This window comes from Sciurus carolinensis, chromosome 12 (genome assembly GCF_902686445.1).
Source record: "Sciurus carolinensis chromosome 12, mSciCar1.2, whole genome shotgun sequence".
In the NCBI taxonomy this organism is placed as follows: domain Eukaryota; kingdom Metazoa; phylum Chordata; class Mammalia; order Rodentia; family Sciuridae; genus Sciurus; species Sciurus carolinensis.
Genome location: NC_062224.1, coordinates 880,001 through 897,450, shown reverse-complemented (window position 1 = coordinate 897,450; position 17,450 = coordinate 880,001). Strand labels below are relative to the sequence as shown.

The window sequence follows — 17,450 nt, the reverse complement described above, 5'->3', positions numbered from 1 at the left end:
TAGCAGCCCCCCCGGCCTCCGTGTGGGGTTTAAGAGTCTGTTTTGTGGAGCTGCAGACAGCACAGCTAAGACGGTCTCAAGGCTGACCAGCGGCTCCTGGAATTTCCTTCTGCCCGGGTCACCACCGGTGCCTCCGTGGGGAGCACTGTCAGCACCCGTGCTCCTGACGCAGAGCCCAGGTGTTCCAGATGTGTCGGGTCACGTCAGAAGGAGCACGGTGACGAGCACGGTGACAAGGCAGCAGTGAGGACATTCGAGAGCGCTCGTCCACGTTGACGAGGGCAGTGTGCTGGAAATGTTAGGCCACAAGAAGGAGGGCATTAAAGGAGAACAAAACCACTCTCGATTCAGGACTCGAGATGTCCCCTCTGAGGCCCAGATGGCAACAGGGCCTAGACCCACTGAACACAGGGGCTCAGCAGTCCACGTGGCTGCCAAACAACGTAGACGTCCCCCTGAGCTGGACTCTGGGAGCGAACGAGCTTCACACAGCGCAGTCGGTATCTGCCATGGACACGCTGGAAACCAGTGGCGGAGCAGCTGACGGAGGCCAGGCCCAGTTCACTCTGCCCGCTGCCAGGCTGCTGGGCTGCTGCCCCGAGAAAGCCCTCCTGTCCTGCAGAAGAGGGCGGCAGCCACCCCCACCCTCAACACTGAAATACCCCTCAAACTCGGATTTCACTTTGACTGTGTGACAAACCATTTGTGCAGGAGAACGTTGGTGGATCCGACGTTACTTGCCTGTTTTCTCACCTCTGCGTCCTGTCTGGTAGACACGCACTCTTCTTTACAGCTCTGTCCATGCCGGTTCACAGACACGCCATTGCACATCTGCAAGTGCTCCCGTAGACCCACGAGCTTGTGCCACCATCACACCGCACAACCGCAGGACACCTCCACCCTAAAAAGTTCCCCAGTGCCATGCCTAGCCACTCGGGAGGCCGGGGCAGAGCAACGAGAGGCCAGCTGGGCAGCTGGTGAGGCCCTGTCTCTAAAGAGCTTCAGGAAGTTCCTCCTGGTGTCCTTGGTCAGCTGTCCAGCTGCTGTGCCCCGACCTGCTTTTTAGTCTCTGATGGTGTGTCTTTCTGGAAGCCTTATGCAAACGGGGTGAGCACATCTCTGTGACCGTTTTCTTGGCTGTGACGTGATTCCGTGGAAGGAGCTCTGTTTATCCGTTCACTCCGGGCCCACGGGCTGCTTTCGGTTGGTGCTTCATGAGGCTGCGTAGTCCATTCCTCCAGGGAAGATGGTCTGGAGGTGGGGCTGCTGATCTCTGTGCCAGGCGTGTGCCTCACTGTAGGGACGACGGGCTGCGTTCCCAACATTCCCGTCCCTTGGCACCGGAGGCAGGCTCGCTGCTGCCCATCCCTGCCTGCACACTCCCAGCCCCGCCATGGCGGCGCTGGCCATCTGCAGGGAACCTGGGGGTCCCAGCACAGGAGAGTACACTTCTCTAGTTACGTGATGGTCAGCATCTTTCATGTGCTTACTAGCTATTTGTGGATCTTCTTTGGAGAAATATCTGTTGGAATCTTTGCCCATTTAAAAAATCGAATGGTTTGCCATCTTACTGACTACAGTTCTAAGGTATTCTGGATCCAAATAATTCATCAGACATGATTTGTGGCTATTTCCTTCCATTCTGTGGCTTTCCTTTTACATTTATAATAAAGACTTTTTAAGCAGCTAAAGCAAATATTTTAAATTTCAGTGAAGTCTGATTTGCCATATTTTTCTTCTATAAATGAGCCGTGCTTTTGCCTAATCCAAAGAAATCATTGCCTAACCCAAGGTCACGAGGGCCTCCTCCTATATTTTGTTGCAGAAAATGGATAGTTTTAGTTCTTACATTCAAGTAGGACACATTTTGAGTTGATTATGTATTTGTGAGATAAATTCAGTCTTTGTTATGGTTTCGATGTGAGGTGAGCCCACATCTCCTGTTAGTGCAGGAATGTGCAGAGGAGGTGGGTCACTGGGAGCGTGCTTGGAAGGTGCCTCTGCCCTGTGGCCCCTTCCCCTTCCCTCTCTCTGCTTCCTGACCCCACCATGAGCCGACATCTCTCCTCCACTGGGCCCTTCCACCATGATGTTCTGCCTCACTTGGGCCCAGAGCAATGGAGGAGCTGTCCATGGATTAAACCTCTGAAACTGTGAGCCCCCAACAAAGCTTTCCTCCTTTAGGCTGTTCTTGTCAGGTACTTGGGTCACAGTGAAAAACAAGTTGACTAACCGTCTTTTCTGGTTTTGCCTCTGGGTACCTGGCTATCCGATTGTTCCAACATCATTCGTAGAAAGACTCTTCCCCTCCACTGGAAACCGACTTGGTAAGCAGTTGACTGACTGTAGTGTAAGTGTGTGGATTTCTATTCTGCTAACTTATCTGTATGTTTGTTCTTAAGCCAAAAGCACATTCTCTTTTTTAATTTTTTCTTTTAGTTGTAGGTGGGCACAATGCCTTTATTTTATGTGGTGCTGAGGATCAAACCCCGAGCCTCACACGTGCCAGGCAAGCCTCTACCACTGAGCCCAGCCCCTGGCCTGCGGCCTCTTACTGTAGGTCCTCAGCCTCGCCAGGGCAGTTCTGCCCTTCTGGAATGGGCTGGACGGTCCCCCTCCCTTCACGTTCTGAAGGAGTCGAGTCAGTGTGGCGTTACTTTTCCTTTGAAGGTCACAGAATTGGCCAGGGAAGGGTTCTAGGCCTGGGCTTTTCTTCACGGGAATATTAAAACTGTGACTTCCGGTTCCTTATTGTGTGGGTCGATTCCGGGTTCCGACTCCTCAGGTGGGCTCGGTGACGTGTTCCTCTCCAGGGACGTTGTTTCCCGAGCTGCCTCCCCGGTGCACAAAACTGCCTCTAACGTTCCCTTACCTTCTCCCCCATCAGCATGACGCCCCTCAGACGTTCCTGACTTGGTTAATTTGTGTCTTATTCTTTTTTTCTTGGTTTGTTTAATTAAAAATTTATCAATTTTGTTGATCTTTACAAAGAACAAATTTTATTTCCTTGATTTTTTTCTGTTGTGTTCCATTTTTTAAGAATATTTTTGGTTGAAAATGGGCCTTTATTTTATTTACCTTTATGTGGTGCTGAGGCTCGAACCCAGTGCCTCACACGTGCCAAGCAAGCCTCCACCGCTGAGCCCAGCCCAGCCTGCCCCCTGTGTTCCGCTTTCCAGTTGATTTCTGCTCTGACCTCTTGTCTGTTCCTTTCGCCCTCTTGGGTTTAATCTCCCTCTCTCTCAAGATGGAAGCCTATGCTGTTGGTTTGAGGACTTTCTGTTACTCTGAGTCCTACTCCAATCCTGTCCTATTAAATTTGATGTGTTTTATTTTTGTTGTGTTTAGTTCAAAATGTTTCCAGTCTTCATTGTGATTTTTTTTTTTCCCCTTCAGCTCATGGATCTTTAGGCATTTCTTTTCTATTTCTAATTGAATTCAGTGGTTGGGAATGTATTCCGGCTGATCTAAATTCTTTTAAATACATCACAACTAGCTTGAGGCCTAGAGTGTATAGTTCTGGGCCTCGCTGGAGAAGCCCTGTGCTCTTGAAAGCGTGTGCTCACTGCCTGGGGGCAGGTGCTCTACCGCCTCAGGGCGAGTGGTTGGTGGGCTGGTGAGGTCTCCTGCGTCCCGCTGACTTTCTGCCCAATGTCCTGTTAATAATTAAGAGTGGAGTTGGCCACCACTGTAATCCCAGAGACTCAGGAGGCTGAGGCAGGAGGATCAGCGCAGTTCAAAGCCAGCCTCAGCAACTCAGCGAGGCCCTAAGCAACCTAACCATACGCTATCTCCAAATAAAAAATAACAAGGCTGGGGACGTGGCTCAGTGGTTAAGTGCCCCGGGTTCCATCCAACACTCTAGCTGTCATGAAGTCGTCCCTTTCTCCTTTTGATCATGTCCACTCTGCTGTTGGCAGTGGCACCTCTCGTCACAGCCGGAGCCCCCGACCTGATCTTGTGCTCTCCCCTTCCCTCTCGGCCCACCTGACGCCTCACCTTCCTCCTCCTCTGCCCAGGCACCGTTGAGGAAGTGGCCTTGTGTTCCTTAAGTCAGTAACTCACTCTGCTACCTCCCATTTTCCCAGGGCACTGGGATCCCCTCCCGTGTTGGGAGCCACAGCCAGGCTTCGTCGTCTGTGGTGGGGAGGGAGGACTGAGTCCCACCAGGATGGGACTCAGAAGAAATAACCTAGCCACCAACTTTTCCAGCCCCCAAGCTTTGGGCACAGAGAGCTTCTGCATGGACAGTGTCTCACAGCACGCCCAGCAAGGGGGCCATCTCCACAAGGACCCGCTGTGGGCTGAGTGGGGTGAGCTGGCGTCACCCTCCAGGGAGGCACTGGCCATACAGAAAACGAGGCCACAGCCGCGCTTCCCTCGAGAGGCATCCACACACCTAGACAACCCTGCCTGCCAGGGTGTCCGGGGCACGGTGCTGGCGCCCTGGAGCCAGGGCTCTGGGTGCCAGGGCGTCTTGGGAGTGGGAGGAGGGGACGTGGAGGAGCAGGTGCCAGCAAGCCTGACCCAGGCCACAGAGGTGCCGCTCTGGAGGGCAGTGATCTTACGAAGCAGCAGCACAAAGTCAGAGAGGGCAGCAGAGGCTTCATTCTGCAAGGCAGCAGGGTGCGGGGCGGGCAGGAGAGAGCCCAGGGCGAGGCCGTCCACCAGGGCAGCTCAGCAGCTCACGGTCCAAGAGCTGACGCTGGGCAGGTGGGGCACCACCAGGGCCGCCTCAAATGTTCATGGTCAGGTTGATGAACTGGAAGTGAAGAGCAGAGATGAGGGCCCGACCCAGTCCCTCCCCGCCCAGGAACCCCCGTTTGCTTATGCAGGGGCTCCACCACCTGGTCGTTCTGCCTGCAAACTTGGAACTCTGCCAAAACCTGAAAACATTTTACAGAAAGACAAACGAGTCCTCAGCACTTCAAGCTCTCCGAGGCCCCGAGACTCTGAGGGTGAGCTCCTGTCCAGCACGGAGCGCACGATGGGGTGGTGGAAGGTGCTGTCCCGCCGAGGGGGACAGCCTCACCAGGCCACGCAGCCGGGGCAGCAGGGCCAGAGACAGAACACGTGACCCCAGAACACACAGCCGGGCAGCTTCCCCTTTGGCAGCCTCGGTCTGGGCAGGGCCTGGGGCTCTGTGTTTCCAACCTGCTCCCCTGGCGAGGCTGGCCCCCCACGCTGCAGCAGAGCGGCTGGGACGGTTCCTCTGGGAGGTGCACTGAAACCCCCAGGGCCCCTCTGAGCCTTGGAGCGGGCCCTGCTCTCCTGGCCCAGCATCCGCACTGGGGGTGCCCACCTGGGCCAAAGGCCCGTGTTTCTCAGGTCTGAGGTTTGAGCAGCACACAGACATGCAGGTCATGGCAGCCACAGGGCCTCCTGGGCCAGGGGCGTGGGGGGGAAGCTGGGACCAGGCAGGCAGGAGCCCAGGGACAGGAGACAGGGAGGGCTGCTAGCAGGCGAGGTGACCCATCCCTAGACTGTTCCACCTCTGCAGAATGGGGTTGCCACCAGTACTCCGCAGTTGATTTCACCTTAAGTGACCCTGTGAGCCCAGTGGAGGGTGGCTTGGAACCATTGGGCGTGCCTTATTGTGGCCCCCCACAGAGGACACCAGGTCTCGTAAGAGATGCGCTCTTTGGGGCCCTGGGCAGAAGGCTGGCTCGTACCTCGTTTATGTTGAGATGGATGAAGTCCTGGTTCTTCATGCGGAGGGCCTGGAACACCCCTGCTGGGAGAGAGGAGCACCGTGGACATGGTCCCTTCCGGGTCTCCCAACCCCAGGGCCAGCCCAGCTGCCTGTGGGGAGCTGCTCCCCCTGGTGGGAATCAGGGGTCTCTGGCACAGCAGGCAGGACTCCAGGAGTGGCCAGTGCTGGCCTCTACCCTATGCCAGCTGCTGGCCAGCTCCTGGGTCCAAAGCATCTCCCTGTCCTAAGCTTTGGGGTTGCAGATCCCTTGAAATCCATGACCCCAGGAAACCAGTGTCTGCACAGGAGGTTCTGCCTGAGTCTGAAAGCTGTTCTATGGCTGAGTCCCTTGGGGTGGGGCCGTGGGAGCTGCCACAGGACAGGGCAGCAGGAGCAGCAGAGAGAGCCAGGCTGAGCTGGTGGGGCCATCACGTGTGTCCCTGGGCCTCAGCCTCCCTCTGTGGGAAGAGGCAGAGCCAACCACTCCACCTGAGAGTCACCACAGGACGGGGCAGAGGGACCTGCCGCTGCCGCAGAGCAGAAGGAGCCGGGAGAGCCAACAACCAAGGGCAGCAAGTGGCCCTCGTCCAGATCCTGGGGCCACCAAGAACAGCCAGGAGGCCACCGGGGATTTCACCACAGACCCGCCCTGGGTGAGGTCAAGGGTCACTGAGAATCTCGTCAGGTGGACAAGTGGCACGGCCATTGTGCCAAAGCCAAGTCTGGCGACTGGACATCCACAGAGGGGAGGGCGGGTCTGAGATCTGTGAGCAACCTACTTGGGGGGAAGGATGTGCTAGGGATCTGGGGACAACTGGCAGGTGACAAGTGTCAGGCTGTATCGAGTGCAGGCCACACCTGGCAGTGTGCAGACCTGATGTGTGCTGCCTGCGACTCCTCAGCTGGACACGTAGAGCCCGCTCCCGAGGACCTTCCCTCCAGCTCCGTGGTGCCCAACGACTGGGTCTGTTTAAGCTCCCACAGGGGTTTGAGAAGCACCCTGTGGGTGCTTTACTCTTTACGTGGCAGCGGATGGTTGCAGTTGTCTGACAGGAAGGTGAAATGGCCCCAGGAAGCCTGTGGGGCCTGTTCCCTGGTGCCCCATGGGAACAGGCTGGGAGCCCCGTGGTGGGGAGGGTCAGGCCTGAGTGAGCCCAGAAGAGGGAAGAGGGACAAATCTCCCATTTCCAAGCCGAGAGGAGAGGAGGGACAAATCTCCCATTTCCAAGGTCAGCTCTGCCCACCCTGAGAGTCTAGGCCATCTGTCAGGTGGTCCCTTCTCCAGAGCTGCCAGGGACCTGGACCGGCATCCAGGGCTGCCAGCCGGCTCACCCGCTCCAAGCCTCCCACATCACCTCTCCGTCACCCGAAGGCTGCAGACCACGGAGACAAGCTTCAAGCAGAGCCTGCCGCCTGCCTGCGGAGCTTTTGACCACGCTGCAGAGACGCAGCCTTGCTTTCCCAGGCCCAGCGAGGCCACCTGGGAGCTAGCAAATGCCAAGGAGGACCAGACACGTGATTTGCAAGGCTCCGTGCAACATGGAAACCGGGGCTCTGGTTCAAAAATCAAGACTTTGAAGCATTTAGCCCAGCACGAGGTGCCTGGGGACACGGTCCCTTTGCCTCTGCTTGGATGGCATGTGTGAGCACCTGGACACAGGACGCCTCCCTTCCTGGCCAGTCTGTAAAGGAGGTGGGTATGATAGACTGCAGCCTCAAATGGCACCTCCGCCTGGTCTCTGTCCCTTCTTGGTGGGACAAGTCTTTTTTGAGGTAACTGTCCATGAGGGAGGGAAGCGGGGACTGAGACTCTGATTCTGAATGCTTCGGGAACTTGCCCTGAGGAGACCTTCCCTGACGTGGTGGGCACAAGCCCCGCCTTGGCCCAGTGTCCCTCACAGACATAGAACACGTGGGGAACAGGGGTCCCTGGACACTGACCACGACACTGCACCTGCCCCAGCCACACGGGCCACATGTCCCATAGCTCCCAAGGGCCCCGGGGTCTCTTTGTCATACTTGCTGGGTGTTTGCATGTGCTCGTGGGGTGGACCTGGGGTGGTGGACACTCACGACTTGCGTTCTCCAGCCGGACCAGGCAGTTGAGGAAGTCGTCCAGGTCCAGCTGAAGTCCCTCATCGGCGTACCTGAGGACAATCAGCTGCAGGAGGCGGCTGCTGAGCTGGAAGCCTGTGGAGGAAGGGGAGGCCACACCTCTGTGTCCGGCTGTGGCCAGGGAGAACCAGCCTAGGGACCACGCTCTGCCTGGCAAGGTGCGGGCTCCCTGATGGGGGCCTGGCTGGGACTGGGTGGGCAGGAAGGTGTCTACCAGGAGGGGCCGGTGCTCACAGGTGTGTCCAGCACCATGGGCTTAGTGAGCTCCTGGGGTTGGTTTTACAACAACATCACCCCTAGGGTCCGGCCAGCCTTCGAGGAGGCTTCCTGGGCAGCACCTTCCCCGTGGGCAGTGTCTGAGCCCCAGGCCGGGTCCTGTGCCTGCCTCCCCTCTGGTTCTGTCTGAGCTCACTTCTGGCCTGAGCTGTCCTGAGGATTCCTGCATGGCACCTGATGTGATCTTCAGGGCATTTTAACTCAAAGGCGTGGGGGCCTAGAAAGGGTCCTGAGAGGACATGCTGCTGGCTGCCAGAGAAAAATTCTGGCCCATGTTCATGGAGGCTTAAAAGGAGGGTTCTGTGAGGGACCAAGCATGGGCACTACTCAGGACTGTGACCTTGAGAAGTGCAGCTCACTCAGCTCAGAGGCCTGCTGCTGGCCCCGCTAGGGCTGTGGGTCAGTGCCCAGCGGGGAGCATGCTGGCCCCACCTCGGCAGCCCACGCCCCAGCGGTCTTCACCTGAAGCCCTGAGCGCGGTCCGCAGCTCGTAGGACGACATGGTGCCGGACCTGTCTACGTCGAACTCAGTGAACAGGTTCTGCAGGGTTGGGGCGGGAAGGGAGCTGAGGGGAGAGTGGCGGGAGGGCAGCCTGGGCAGCAGCAGCTGGAGGGCAGCTGGCCCAGGCCCTGAGAGGCAAGGCTGGGCCCACCCTCCTGTGGGAGCCGTGCTGCCCAGGGAACCAGGTGCCTGTGCCAGGCCAGGCGCCCCCTGCAGCCACCCCCTGCAGCCACCCCAGCCCAGGCCCCTCTGTCATCCTTTCAGTCTGGAGAAAGTGCACCCTGGTGCCTTCCCTCGCCCTGCCAGCACCACTGGGCCTGCGGCCTCCGTCTCTGCCCGCCCTGCCCTGTGCTGGGCTTGCCGGGTCACGTACGATCCACTGCTTCAGCTTGTCCCAGAACACTCGGAATTCACTGAACTCCAGCTTCCCGTTGCCGCTGGTCTGGCCACATGGGTTAAGGCACTTTGACCTTTCAACCCAGGCTCCTCATGGGCCCAGCTTGGGACACCTGGGGAGGCCAGTGGGCTGGCCCTGCGGAGGGGCTTGGGGGACTGAAACGTGCCTCTCTGAAGAGGGGACGTGGAAGGCAAGAAGGGCTGGGAGCCTCAAAGTCTCAGACGCACAGAAATAGCGCTTCTGTTCCCCAGGCGGGACCAGTGCCAGTGAGGTCCCAAGTCCCTTCGGAAACCCTCTGCGCCTGATGGTCCCATGCCGCTCGTTCTGATCAGCTCCAGCGCCCGAGGAAGAGCACTACAGGAAGTTGCCCATTACGGACTTGAGCGTGTGCTTGGAAGGATACGTCCATCAGAGAAATGATGTTCCTGCAGGAGATCAGGCTCAGCTTCTTGAACTTGAGGTCCTTTCCTGAAATCACACGTGAAAGCTGCATTTGGTTGACCCTTGGTCAGACCTGTGTCCCGTCTGCTGAAGCCCAGCGTGGCCAGAGGCAGCCTCTTGGACTGTGACCTGGGCACTCTCATGATACTGGTGAGAGTAGAAGGAAAATTTGCAATAAATGGAAAAAAAAAAAAAAAACCTTACAAATGGGAATGCCGGGCTGGGTGCAGCTCAGTGGTAAAGCGCTCGCCTAGCCCACAGGAGGCCGAGGGGGTCAGTCCTCAACACGCAAAACCAAACGATAACACCCCAAACTCCCAGACCAGAAACTAAAACAGCAACTGCTCTTTCATCACGTTTTTTCTAATTTAAGAATTCTAAGTGAAAAATTACCCATGAAGATTTTTATCAGGTTATTTAAGGGCAGAAGCTTGGAATAAATGCCTGGGGCTGGGATATAGCTCAGTTGGTAGAGTGCTTGCCTCGCAGGCTTAAGGCCCTGGGTCCAATCCCCAGCCCCACTTCCAAAAAAAGAAAAGAATAAGTGCCTGAAGGAAGGGCCTTGCTGGCGGGCAGCCGCTTCCACACATGCCGACCCCGGGAACTGTGCTCTGGAAGCACATCCAGTGGCCTGCTCACACAAGGTAAGCTGAGGCAGGGCTTAAACTGTTGGAGGAACCTGAACATTGATACACTGCTGGTGCATCTGTAAAATAGACCCTCTGGAAAACCACTGGGCACTTAAAACATCAAGTGCAGAATTACCCCCAGAAATTCTCTTCGCCATGGAGGCAGGAGGAATGAAGCCCACAGCAGCATCAGCCAGTGGCCAAAACTAGTGGCTACCCGAACGCCCATCACAGACAAATGAAGAGATCAATGGGCAGAGCACACAAGGGAATGTCACTGGCTATCAGGAGCAAAGAGAGCCACACTTCCGCAGTGGGGTGAAGGAAGCCAGGCAGAAAGGCTCTCGTGCCAACGTCCAGGATCGGCAGATCCTGGAGTACAGCCGCGGCCATGGCCGGGAGGAGGGATGGGAAGGGCCGCCAGCCAGCACGGCACGTGGTCTCTGAGGTGAGGGAAGTGTCCTGGAATGGAGACCGTGCCCACACACTGGCTAACAGCGGGATTTGTGGGTGGTCAGGGTTGGTGATCTTTCTCTTGGGCATTAGGTTTTTCTGCATCTTTCAGAATTTTTTGCCCTTAACTTGCACCATTTTTGAAATCGGGGGATAAACGACAGCTGTATCTGAAGTCTCACTTCAGGCAGCCCTGGGAAGCAGGGGGCCAGGGCCTGGAGGGTTCCAGGGTGCGGTCACTGCCCCCTCCACGGGCCCCACATGGGTGTGGCACTTACTTTTCTGCAGCACAGCATTTAGAACATATTCAAGTTCCTCTGCTGTCACCTCCATGTCCTGTGGAGACATAGCTCGTTAGGACCTCAGCGCCCCCCTCATGAGACGCTGTCAGTTCCAGCTCGATTGGCCTGAGTTACAGACGGGCCTTCAGGACCCCGACCAGGCAGGTATGCCCATCTTCTGGATAGCCGCTGCCACTCCTCCAGCTTTTTAGGGAAAGCTCAGCCAACCGCAGAGGCCCACCCAAGGTGGGCGCAGAAAACCGGACTAGGTGTGCTGCCAACTTCCTGAGACTCAGAAACACCTGGCAAAGCTCGGATGGCCCTAGAGGTGCTGCTGGGAGCGTGGAGAGCAGTTGGAGCCTCCTGCAGAAATGCACCACGGAGCGCTGGCACGCCCTCCTGGACACGCCCCTCCTGGACACGCCCCCTCTCCTGGGCTCGGCCCTCCTGGACACGCCCCCTCTCCTGGGCTCGGCCCTCCTGGACACGCCCCTTCCTGGGCAGGCCCCTCCTAGACACGCCCCTTCCTGGGTAGGCCCCTCCTGGGCAGGCCCCTCCTGGGCAGGCCCCTCCTAGACACGCCCCTTCCTGGGTAGGCCCCTCCTGGCAGGCCCCCTCCTGGGCAGGCCCCTCCTGGACACGCCCCTTCCTGGGTAGGCCCCTCCTGGACACGCCCCTCCTGGACACGCCCCCTCTCCTGGGCTCGGCCCTCCTGGACACGCCCCTTCCTGGGCAGGCCCCTCCTGGACACGCCCCTTCCTGGGTAGGCCCCTCCTGGGCAGGCCCCTCCTGGGCTTGCCTCAGGCACCCTTCAGGTCACACGATCCAGGGATGTGGCTTGTCTTGTCGGCTACTTTCAAGGACCCTAGGGGGTCTAGGACAGTGCACCAGTCCCAGCAGCCACAGAGCAGACGCTTGTTTTTTAGAGATGCAGTCAGGCCTCAGCCCACACCTGCAGAAGAGGGATTTGCATTTTCCCGGGATGCCCAGGTGGCTTTCATACACAGGAAAGTTTGGATGCCACTGCTGTTGGGCGCATTTGTCCAGGAGTTGGACCAGCAGAGTGGACCCCTGTGGAACCGCTTTAACCAGTGCCTGCTGGTGAGACCACAGCAAAGGACAGGGAGCCGATTATCAATGAAAGGGAAAGATAGCACCAGCTGCTCACCGCCTCTGGGGAGGGGAAGGATCACACTTTCCAAACACAAGCAACCACCCCCTGGACAGCTCTCTTCCTGCCTTTTGGTCATGTAGGCATGAGAAGAAAGGAAATCTAAAATCTATAAAAGGGGCAAGACACCCCTGCTCCTTGGGGCACCGACTCTGGACCCCTTCTCCTCCTTCTCTGTCTGTTTCCTGCAGTTAGCTTTACGCTCCTGCCTCAGGGTTCCTTCAGCGTGTGATCTTCAACACAGGGGGACGAGGTCCCGATCCTGACTTTCAAGATCGGTATCACTGGTTCTGTTGGAGCTGCTGGGCCTGGGTTTGGGAGGTTTGACCCTGTGAGAAAGCGTGGATGCTGCCCACGCCGCGCTGGACGGGCTGGGGGATGAGCGGGCCTCCTGCACACATCCCCCTTCCCTTCCAAACACTGGACCTCCACTTCTGCCAACTTCTGTCCCTGCCCCATGCACCTCCTCAGCAGCTGAGTCCACCACGCTGGTCTGACCTCCTGTGGTCTCCAGATAGCAGCTGACCTGGGGATGTGCCCCCATGCTCTGCCCTGCCCGAGGGAGTGGCCGCTTTTCCTGCTGTGCTTTGAACAAGGCCCAGACCCTTTCTCCATCTCTTACCCAGCTTTGTTACTGCCGTGCCCAGTCCAGCACTAGCTGTCCCCAGCTTTAGGATCAGGCCACCAGGCAGCCCCTCTCACACTAGGGGCCTCAGGCAGGGGAAGCAGAGCAAGCTGCTGTCATCGGCACCTCAACACCCATTAGTTTATCAGGCTATACAACTGGCCATTTCCAGCAGAGGGAGGAAGATCCTGGGGCTGGGAGGCTTTTCCCAGGGCCCCAGGAGGCCAGGTCCCCAGCAAGGAAACTGAGCAACAGGGCTGAGAATAGGAGCAGCACTGAGGACCGGAAGCAGGGAACTGATGTCCTGTTCTTCCTTGGTGGCCTAAGCCTGGCCCTGGCCCCCCGATCCTGGAGACCCTCTGGTGTTAATGGATGGAAATGCTTTGCACCGGAGGACTCTCCTGGGCACAGAGCTTGCAATGTTAACGGTGCCGCCCTGGACAGCACAGAGCAGAACACAGAGCACTTCAGTGGCAGGGATTTGGGGGCACAGTTCAGAGAGTCTCCTTTTCAAGACTTCCCCAATCTGCCACAAGAGGCCTCTGGGCCAGTTCTGAACCACTGCTGGTGCTGCTGCCCCATCAACAGAGGGCCTGCGGTGCCAGGTATGTGGACGGGCTGTGTCCCAGCCTCTAGTGACCAGGGCGGCCGTCACTTTGCAACAGGCCCCACCAGGCCTCGGGGAGGCACTGCTGACAAACCCCGTGACCAACCCAGGGTGCCCTACCTCTCCGGCCACTCGACGGAACAGGGCCCGGAACTGCTGCTCCTCCTCTGTCTCCTGCTCAGGTGGCGTTGGCTGCGGGGGCTGAAAAACAGCCAGAGAGGGCTGCACAGAAGGACCCGCAGGAGAGAAACTCCATGTTCGCTCTCAAAGAAACACAGGAAAGGAGAGCCCGGGTGGACACCTTGCTGCCTGAGGGACCAGTCAGGACCGCATGTCCCTCACAGGTGCACCAGCACCGCCCAGAGGCCTGCGGAGCCTTCAGGGAGTCTGCAAGGACCTTGATAACTGGACTCCTGTACCCTTCTGTCTCAGAGACCCCCAAGAGGCAAAACACCCGGGATGGAGTCTGCTCAGCTGGCTCTTAGGAATGATTCTTATCCTGTGGACACGTCGCTCTGCGGGGTGTGGCAGCTTGAGCAGGAACAGGAAGCAGCGCAGCACAAAGCCACCGGTCAGCTCCCTGCCCCTCCAGGTGGCTATCCCTGGGTGGTCCCAGGGCTTCCTTGGCAGGGCCTGGCTGGGGCGTGGCTCACAGCTGATTCCCAGGTGGGGGATGAACCCAGCACAAGTGGCCCCGTTCTGAGGGTCCATGGGGCGTGTGGCACAGGGGCTGGCCTGGGTTCGCGCTGACTTCTGCCCTTGCCCTGAACCCCCACTGCCCGGCCTGTTTCTGGCACAGGGCCGCAGGTCCCCTCCAAGAGCAGGTCTCTGTGCCCCTGGAGGTGCAGCCTGGTGCCTCCTGAAGGTCTCACAACCCTTGGACGAGCTGAAACCAACCCCTCACCCCCAACACTCAGAGAGCGGGGTCAAGTCCCATGTCCCCGAGTCCACAGCGAGAGGATCTATCCACTTGCTCAGTTCCCTTTTATTGTTTTTCTTAAAATGCCTTCATTTGGTCCCCTCCACAGGAGGCAGGTGCCTCTCCATAGAGGTGGAAGCCCAGAGAAGGAGGACACCTGCAGAGCCTGCCTCTCCCAGGGAGGCCTGGCTGCCGTGAGGGACAGAGGCCCCAGGCTTGGCTTCCAGGTCAGACACCAGCATGGGCGCTGACCCCATGGACTGGACATGAGCTCAGGTGGCGCTGAGGTCAGGGGGAAGGCCTTCCGCCTCCCCCAAGACTGCCCTCCCTCCAGGGGAGCACGTACCTCAGGAAGGTCGATGTCTACGGTGCCATCCAGGTCCCTGCAGGGGCGGAAAGCACAGCACAACTGTGGGCTGCCGTCTGGCCGGGATCCCTTCTGCAGAGCTGCAGGAGGCGCTCCTGGTTCTCTGCCCTTCCCATTCTGCAGGCTTTGCAGACCACAAGCGTGGACAGCCACCCCCGCACTCAGACCCTCCCCGCTTGCCCTCGCCCAAGGACAACCTGCAAACCCTGGGCTTCTGGAAGTAAGAGGAGTGAACCCTGATGTCACTCCCTGACGCCCTGCCTCATTTCCACGAGGGCTGTGGGTGTGGCCAGTGGAGCGGAGCAGGCTCGCTGCATGCTACCCTCGAAACTGCATCTCCAGGGGAGAGACCCGCTGCTGAGACCCGTCACTCAGCCTGGGTGAGGACTTCGGAAGAGCAGAGTCCGAGTCGGAACCAAGAGCCACCTGAGGCTGCCCGCCGCGCTCCCTGCCCTGCACACACTTAGGTTTGGGGAGAGGAGGAAGGGTGGTCACTGTTGCTCTGGCTGTTTACATCTAGGGGCCTCAGTGTCTAGACAGCAGCGGTTCTAAGAGGAAGAGCCGCCTTCACCACTCGTTGATGTAGGACATGAGGAGGAATCCGTCTTACAAATTCAAACCCTAACCCTCCCAGGGACAGCAAGCAACCCAGAGCGAGCACAGGGGCTCCAACACTGAGAGGGAGCCAGCTGGTCGCCCTGCTTGATTCTGCCTCGCTGCACACAAGGCCAGAGCAGCCCGGCGGCCACCACCGTCTCCCGCCCTCTGTGCAGTTCGGTCTTCTTGGGGATTGTCTAGCTTAAACAGTCAGACTTTGCTGCAATCTCCAGGATGGTCCGCTGGTTAAAGAAACGGATCGCCACATCTCGAGCCAGTTCCCCTCTGCCGCAGAGCGACCAGCAGGAGCGGCCGTGGGACACCTATCCCTAGATGCAACTGATGCAACTTCACTGCCGAGACAGGGGTGGCGCCTTGGGAGGGTAGAGGGTTCAGACTGGCCAGTCTTTAAACTGGAGCTAAGGGAACAGGCCATTCTGGACATTGGGGACAGTCTGTCATCATGTGTGGGAGTCTAGCCTCCATCCCAGGGTCTGAAAAAACCGAGGTCTCCGCCCAGGAGCACCTGGGGGCAGGACCCTGGGCACCGTTGGGAGGGTGACAGACAGGTTTGTTTGCAGGGGGGAGAGCCAGGCTGAGTCACCTCGTTTCCAGGGGGTGACGAGAAGAAGGGTCCGGCCCCGTTCTGCAGTCCTGGTGACCCCAGTGCCGGGACACTAGCGGAAGGGGACCTGGCATCCTCTGCTCCTCACCGGCTAATGGCTTTCTTCTCCGAAAAGATTCTCAGACAGAAGTCGGCCTCCTGATGGGGCTCAAAGGTGCTGGGAACTAGAACGTACTCCCCAGGGGGCAGCCGGAAGCGGTCGGAGACTTCTCTCAGGTTGATGAACGTCCTGCTTCTAGCCAGGGAGGCATGGTACCTGAAGAAGTCCTTGTCCAGGTGTCCGTCCCTGCCGGGGCTCTGCAGTAGGAGAAGGGGCTCTCTGGGAACCGCCTCAGGCACCAGACCAAGGACGAGCCGGAATGCAGAGCCGGGCAGGGGGTGGGGGGCGGCCTGGCTCCCACCTGGTAGATGGCATAGCCTATGGTCAGCATGTCAGCACCGAATCTCTTGAGCTTCCTCCGGTCTTTTTGCATCAGGGCCACTAGAAAAGTGCACCCCTCCTGCCCCTCGTCCTTCTCAGTCAGGGACAGTTTTATCTGGGGATTTGTCCAGAAGGTATCTGGCATTTAAAAGAGAAGGATCATTGTCCCTTCCTAAGGAAACGCGACAAATGTGAAGTGTACACAGCCTCCCGCCCCCCCGTCCGTCCCCTCAGAAAAGGGGTTCTTTCCCCCCAGTTCCCATCCCCCTCCCACCCTGCTTCCTGGGACCCAGTGAAAAATCTGAGTCCTCCCTTCCCTTCACCTTTGAACCACTTCTGGCCTGTGCCGGTCCTCCTCCAGGTCTAGCCTAAGTTCACCCCTCCCTATTTTTCCCACTTGGCATTCAGGGGTGTGTGGCAGGCCTGGGAGCAGCTCCTGCCTCGGTGCTGACGGTGCAGTTTGGGTGGGACTGACTCGTCCCTGCTCCAAGGACGAGCTCTGGTCTGTGGCAGCCCCCGGAGCAAAGCTGAGCAGCACTCAGCGCCCCAGGCACCAGGGCCGAGGAGGCCCCGTGAGGGAAGCCCGGGCTGGCGCTGACCTCGCTGTGCCCGAGAAGGTGCCTTCATGCACACGAAGCCCGCCAGACGGGGCAGGAAGTCAGCCCAGCAGAGAGGGCCGAGCAGAGCCACGGGGGACAGCCCCGCCTGAGCCCCGCCTGAGCCCCGCCTGAGCCCCGCCGGCTGCTGCCCCGAGCTGTCGGTCCTGGAGCACAGCCAGCCCTCCTTGCCGCCCGCCCGGCCAGCGGGCAGCTCTGTCACTTATGCTGGAAAACGGCCAGTGGCAGGACAGCTGCCTCCTCGGGCCTTTCCTGTCCAACTTCCTACCAGGCCTCTGCCGTCTTCACTCCCTGGAGTCCCGTGGACCCACTGCCCTCTCCCGGCTTTCTCTGGGTCCTGGCCCTGACCCGCTGATGTCCAGCTGGACTGGCCCTCAGGAACGGGAGAGCGAGTGGAAGGGAGGCACCTACCCAGGAAGTTGCGGCAGCCCCCGGCGGTGGAGCCGCGGACCCAGCTGCCCTGATGCACGGCCACCTCCCACCTGTGCAGCGCGTCCTCCTGCAGCGCGTCGGGGGTGAGGTTGCACAGCTCCACCTTGTCGAAGTGGGCCCTGAAGTCCTCGAACGCCATCCTGCGGCAGGGGTGGTATGGGCGCTCGGGCAGCCACGCCGCCCGGCTCCCGGCTCCAAGGCTGGGGGCCCAGGGTGGGGACCCAACACACAGAGGGTGAAGCAAAGGTTTTTAAAAGGAAAAAAGGTCAAAACACAGCTTGAC

At 58.8% G+C, this 17,450-nt stretch overlaps 1 protein-coding gene across 3 annotated transcripts in view; it reads right to left on the bottom strand.

The window, feature by feature from the left end:
- Positions 1-3,069: 3,069 nt before the first annotated feature.
- The window catches only part of Capn9 (calpain 9), a 30,591-nt gene continuing 16,210 nt past the window's right edge, over positions 3,070-17,450 (bottom strand). For all 3 annotated transcript variants that reach the window (XM_047520621.1, XM_047520622.1, XM_047520623.1), the window contains 12 exons: positions 17,147-17,307; positions 16,099-16,256; positions 15,786-15,994; positions 14,455-14,491; positions 13,310-13,390; positions 10,784-10,841; positions 9,386-9,450; positions 8,959-9,027; positions 8,546-8,624; positions 7,766-7,882; positions 5,673-5,731; positions 3,070-4,762 (listed from right to left, as the gene is read on the bottom strand). In XM_047520621.1, the coding sequence (XP_047376577.1) occupies positions 4,736-4,762; positions 5,673-5,731; positions 7,766-7,882; positions 8,546-8,624; positions 8,959-9,027; positions 9,386-9,450; positions 10,784-10,841; positions 13,310-13,390; positions 14,455-14,491; positions 15,786-15,994; positions 16,099-16,256; positions 17,147-17,307 (1,120 nt within the window). In that variant the 3' untranslated portion in view covers positions 3,070-4,735. The remainder of the gene's footprint in view (positions 4,763-5,672; positions 5,732-7,765; positions 7,883-8,545; positions 8,625-8,958; positions 9,028-9,385; positions 9,451-10,783; positions 10,842-13,309; positions 13,391-14,454; positions 14,492-15,785; positions 15,995-16,098; positions 16,257-17,146; positions 17,308-17,450) is intronic.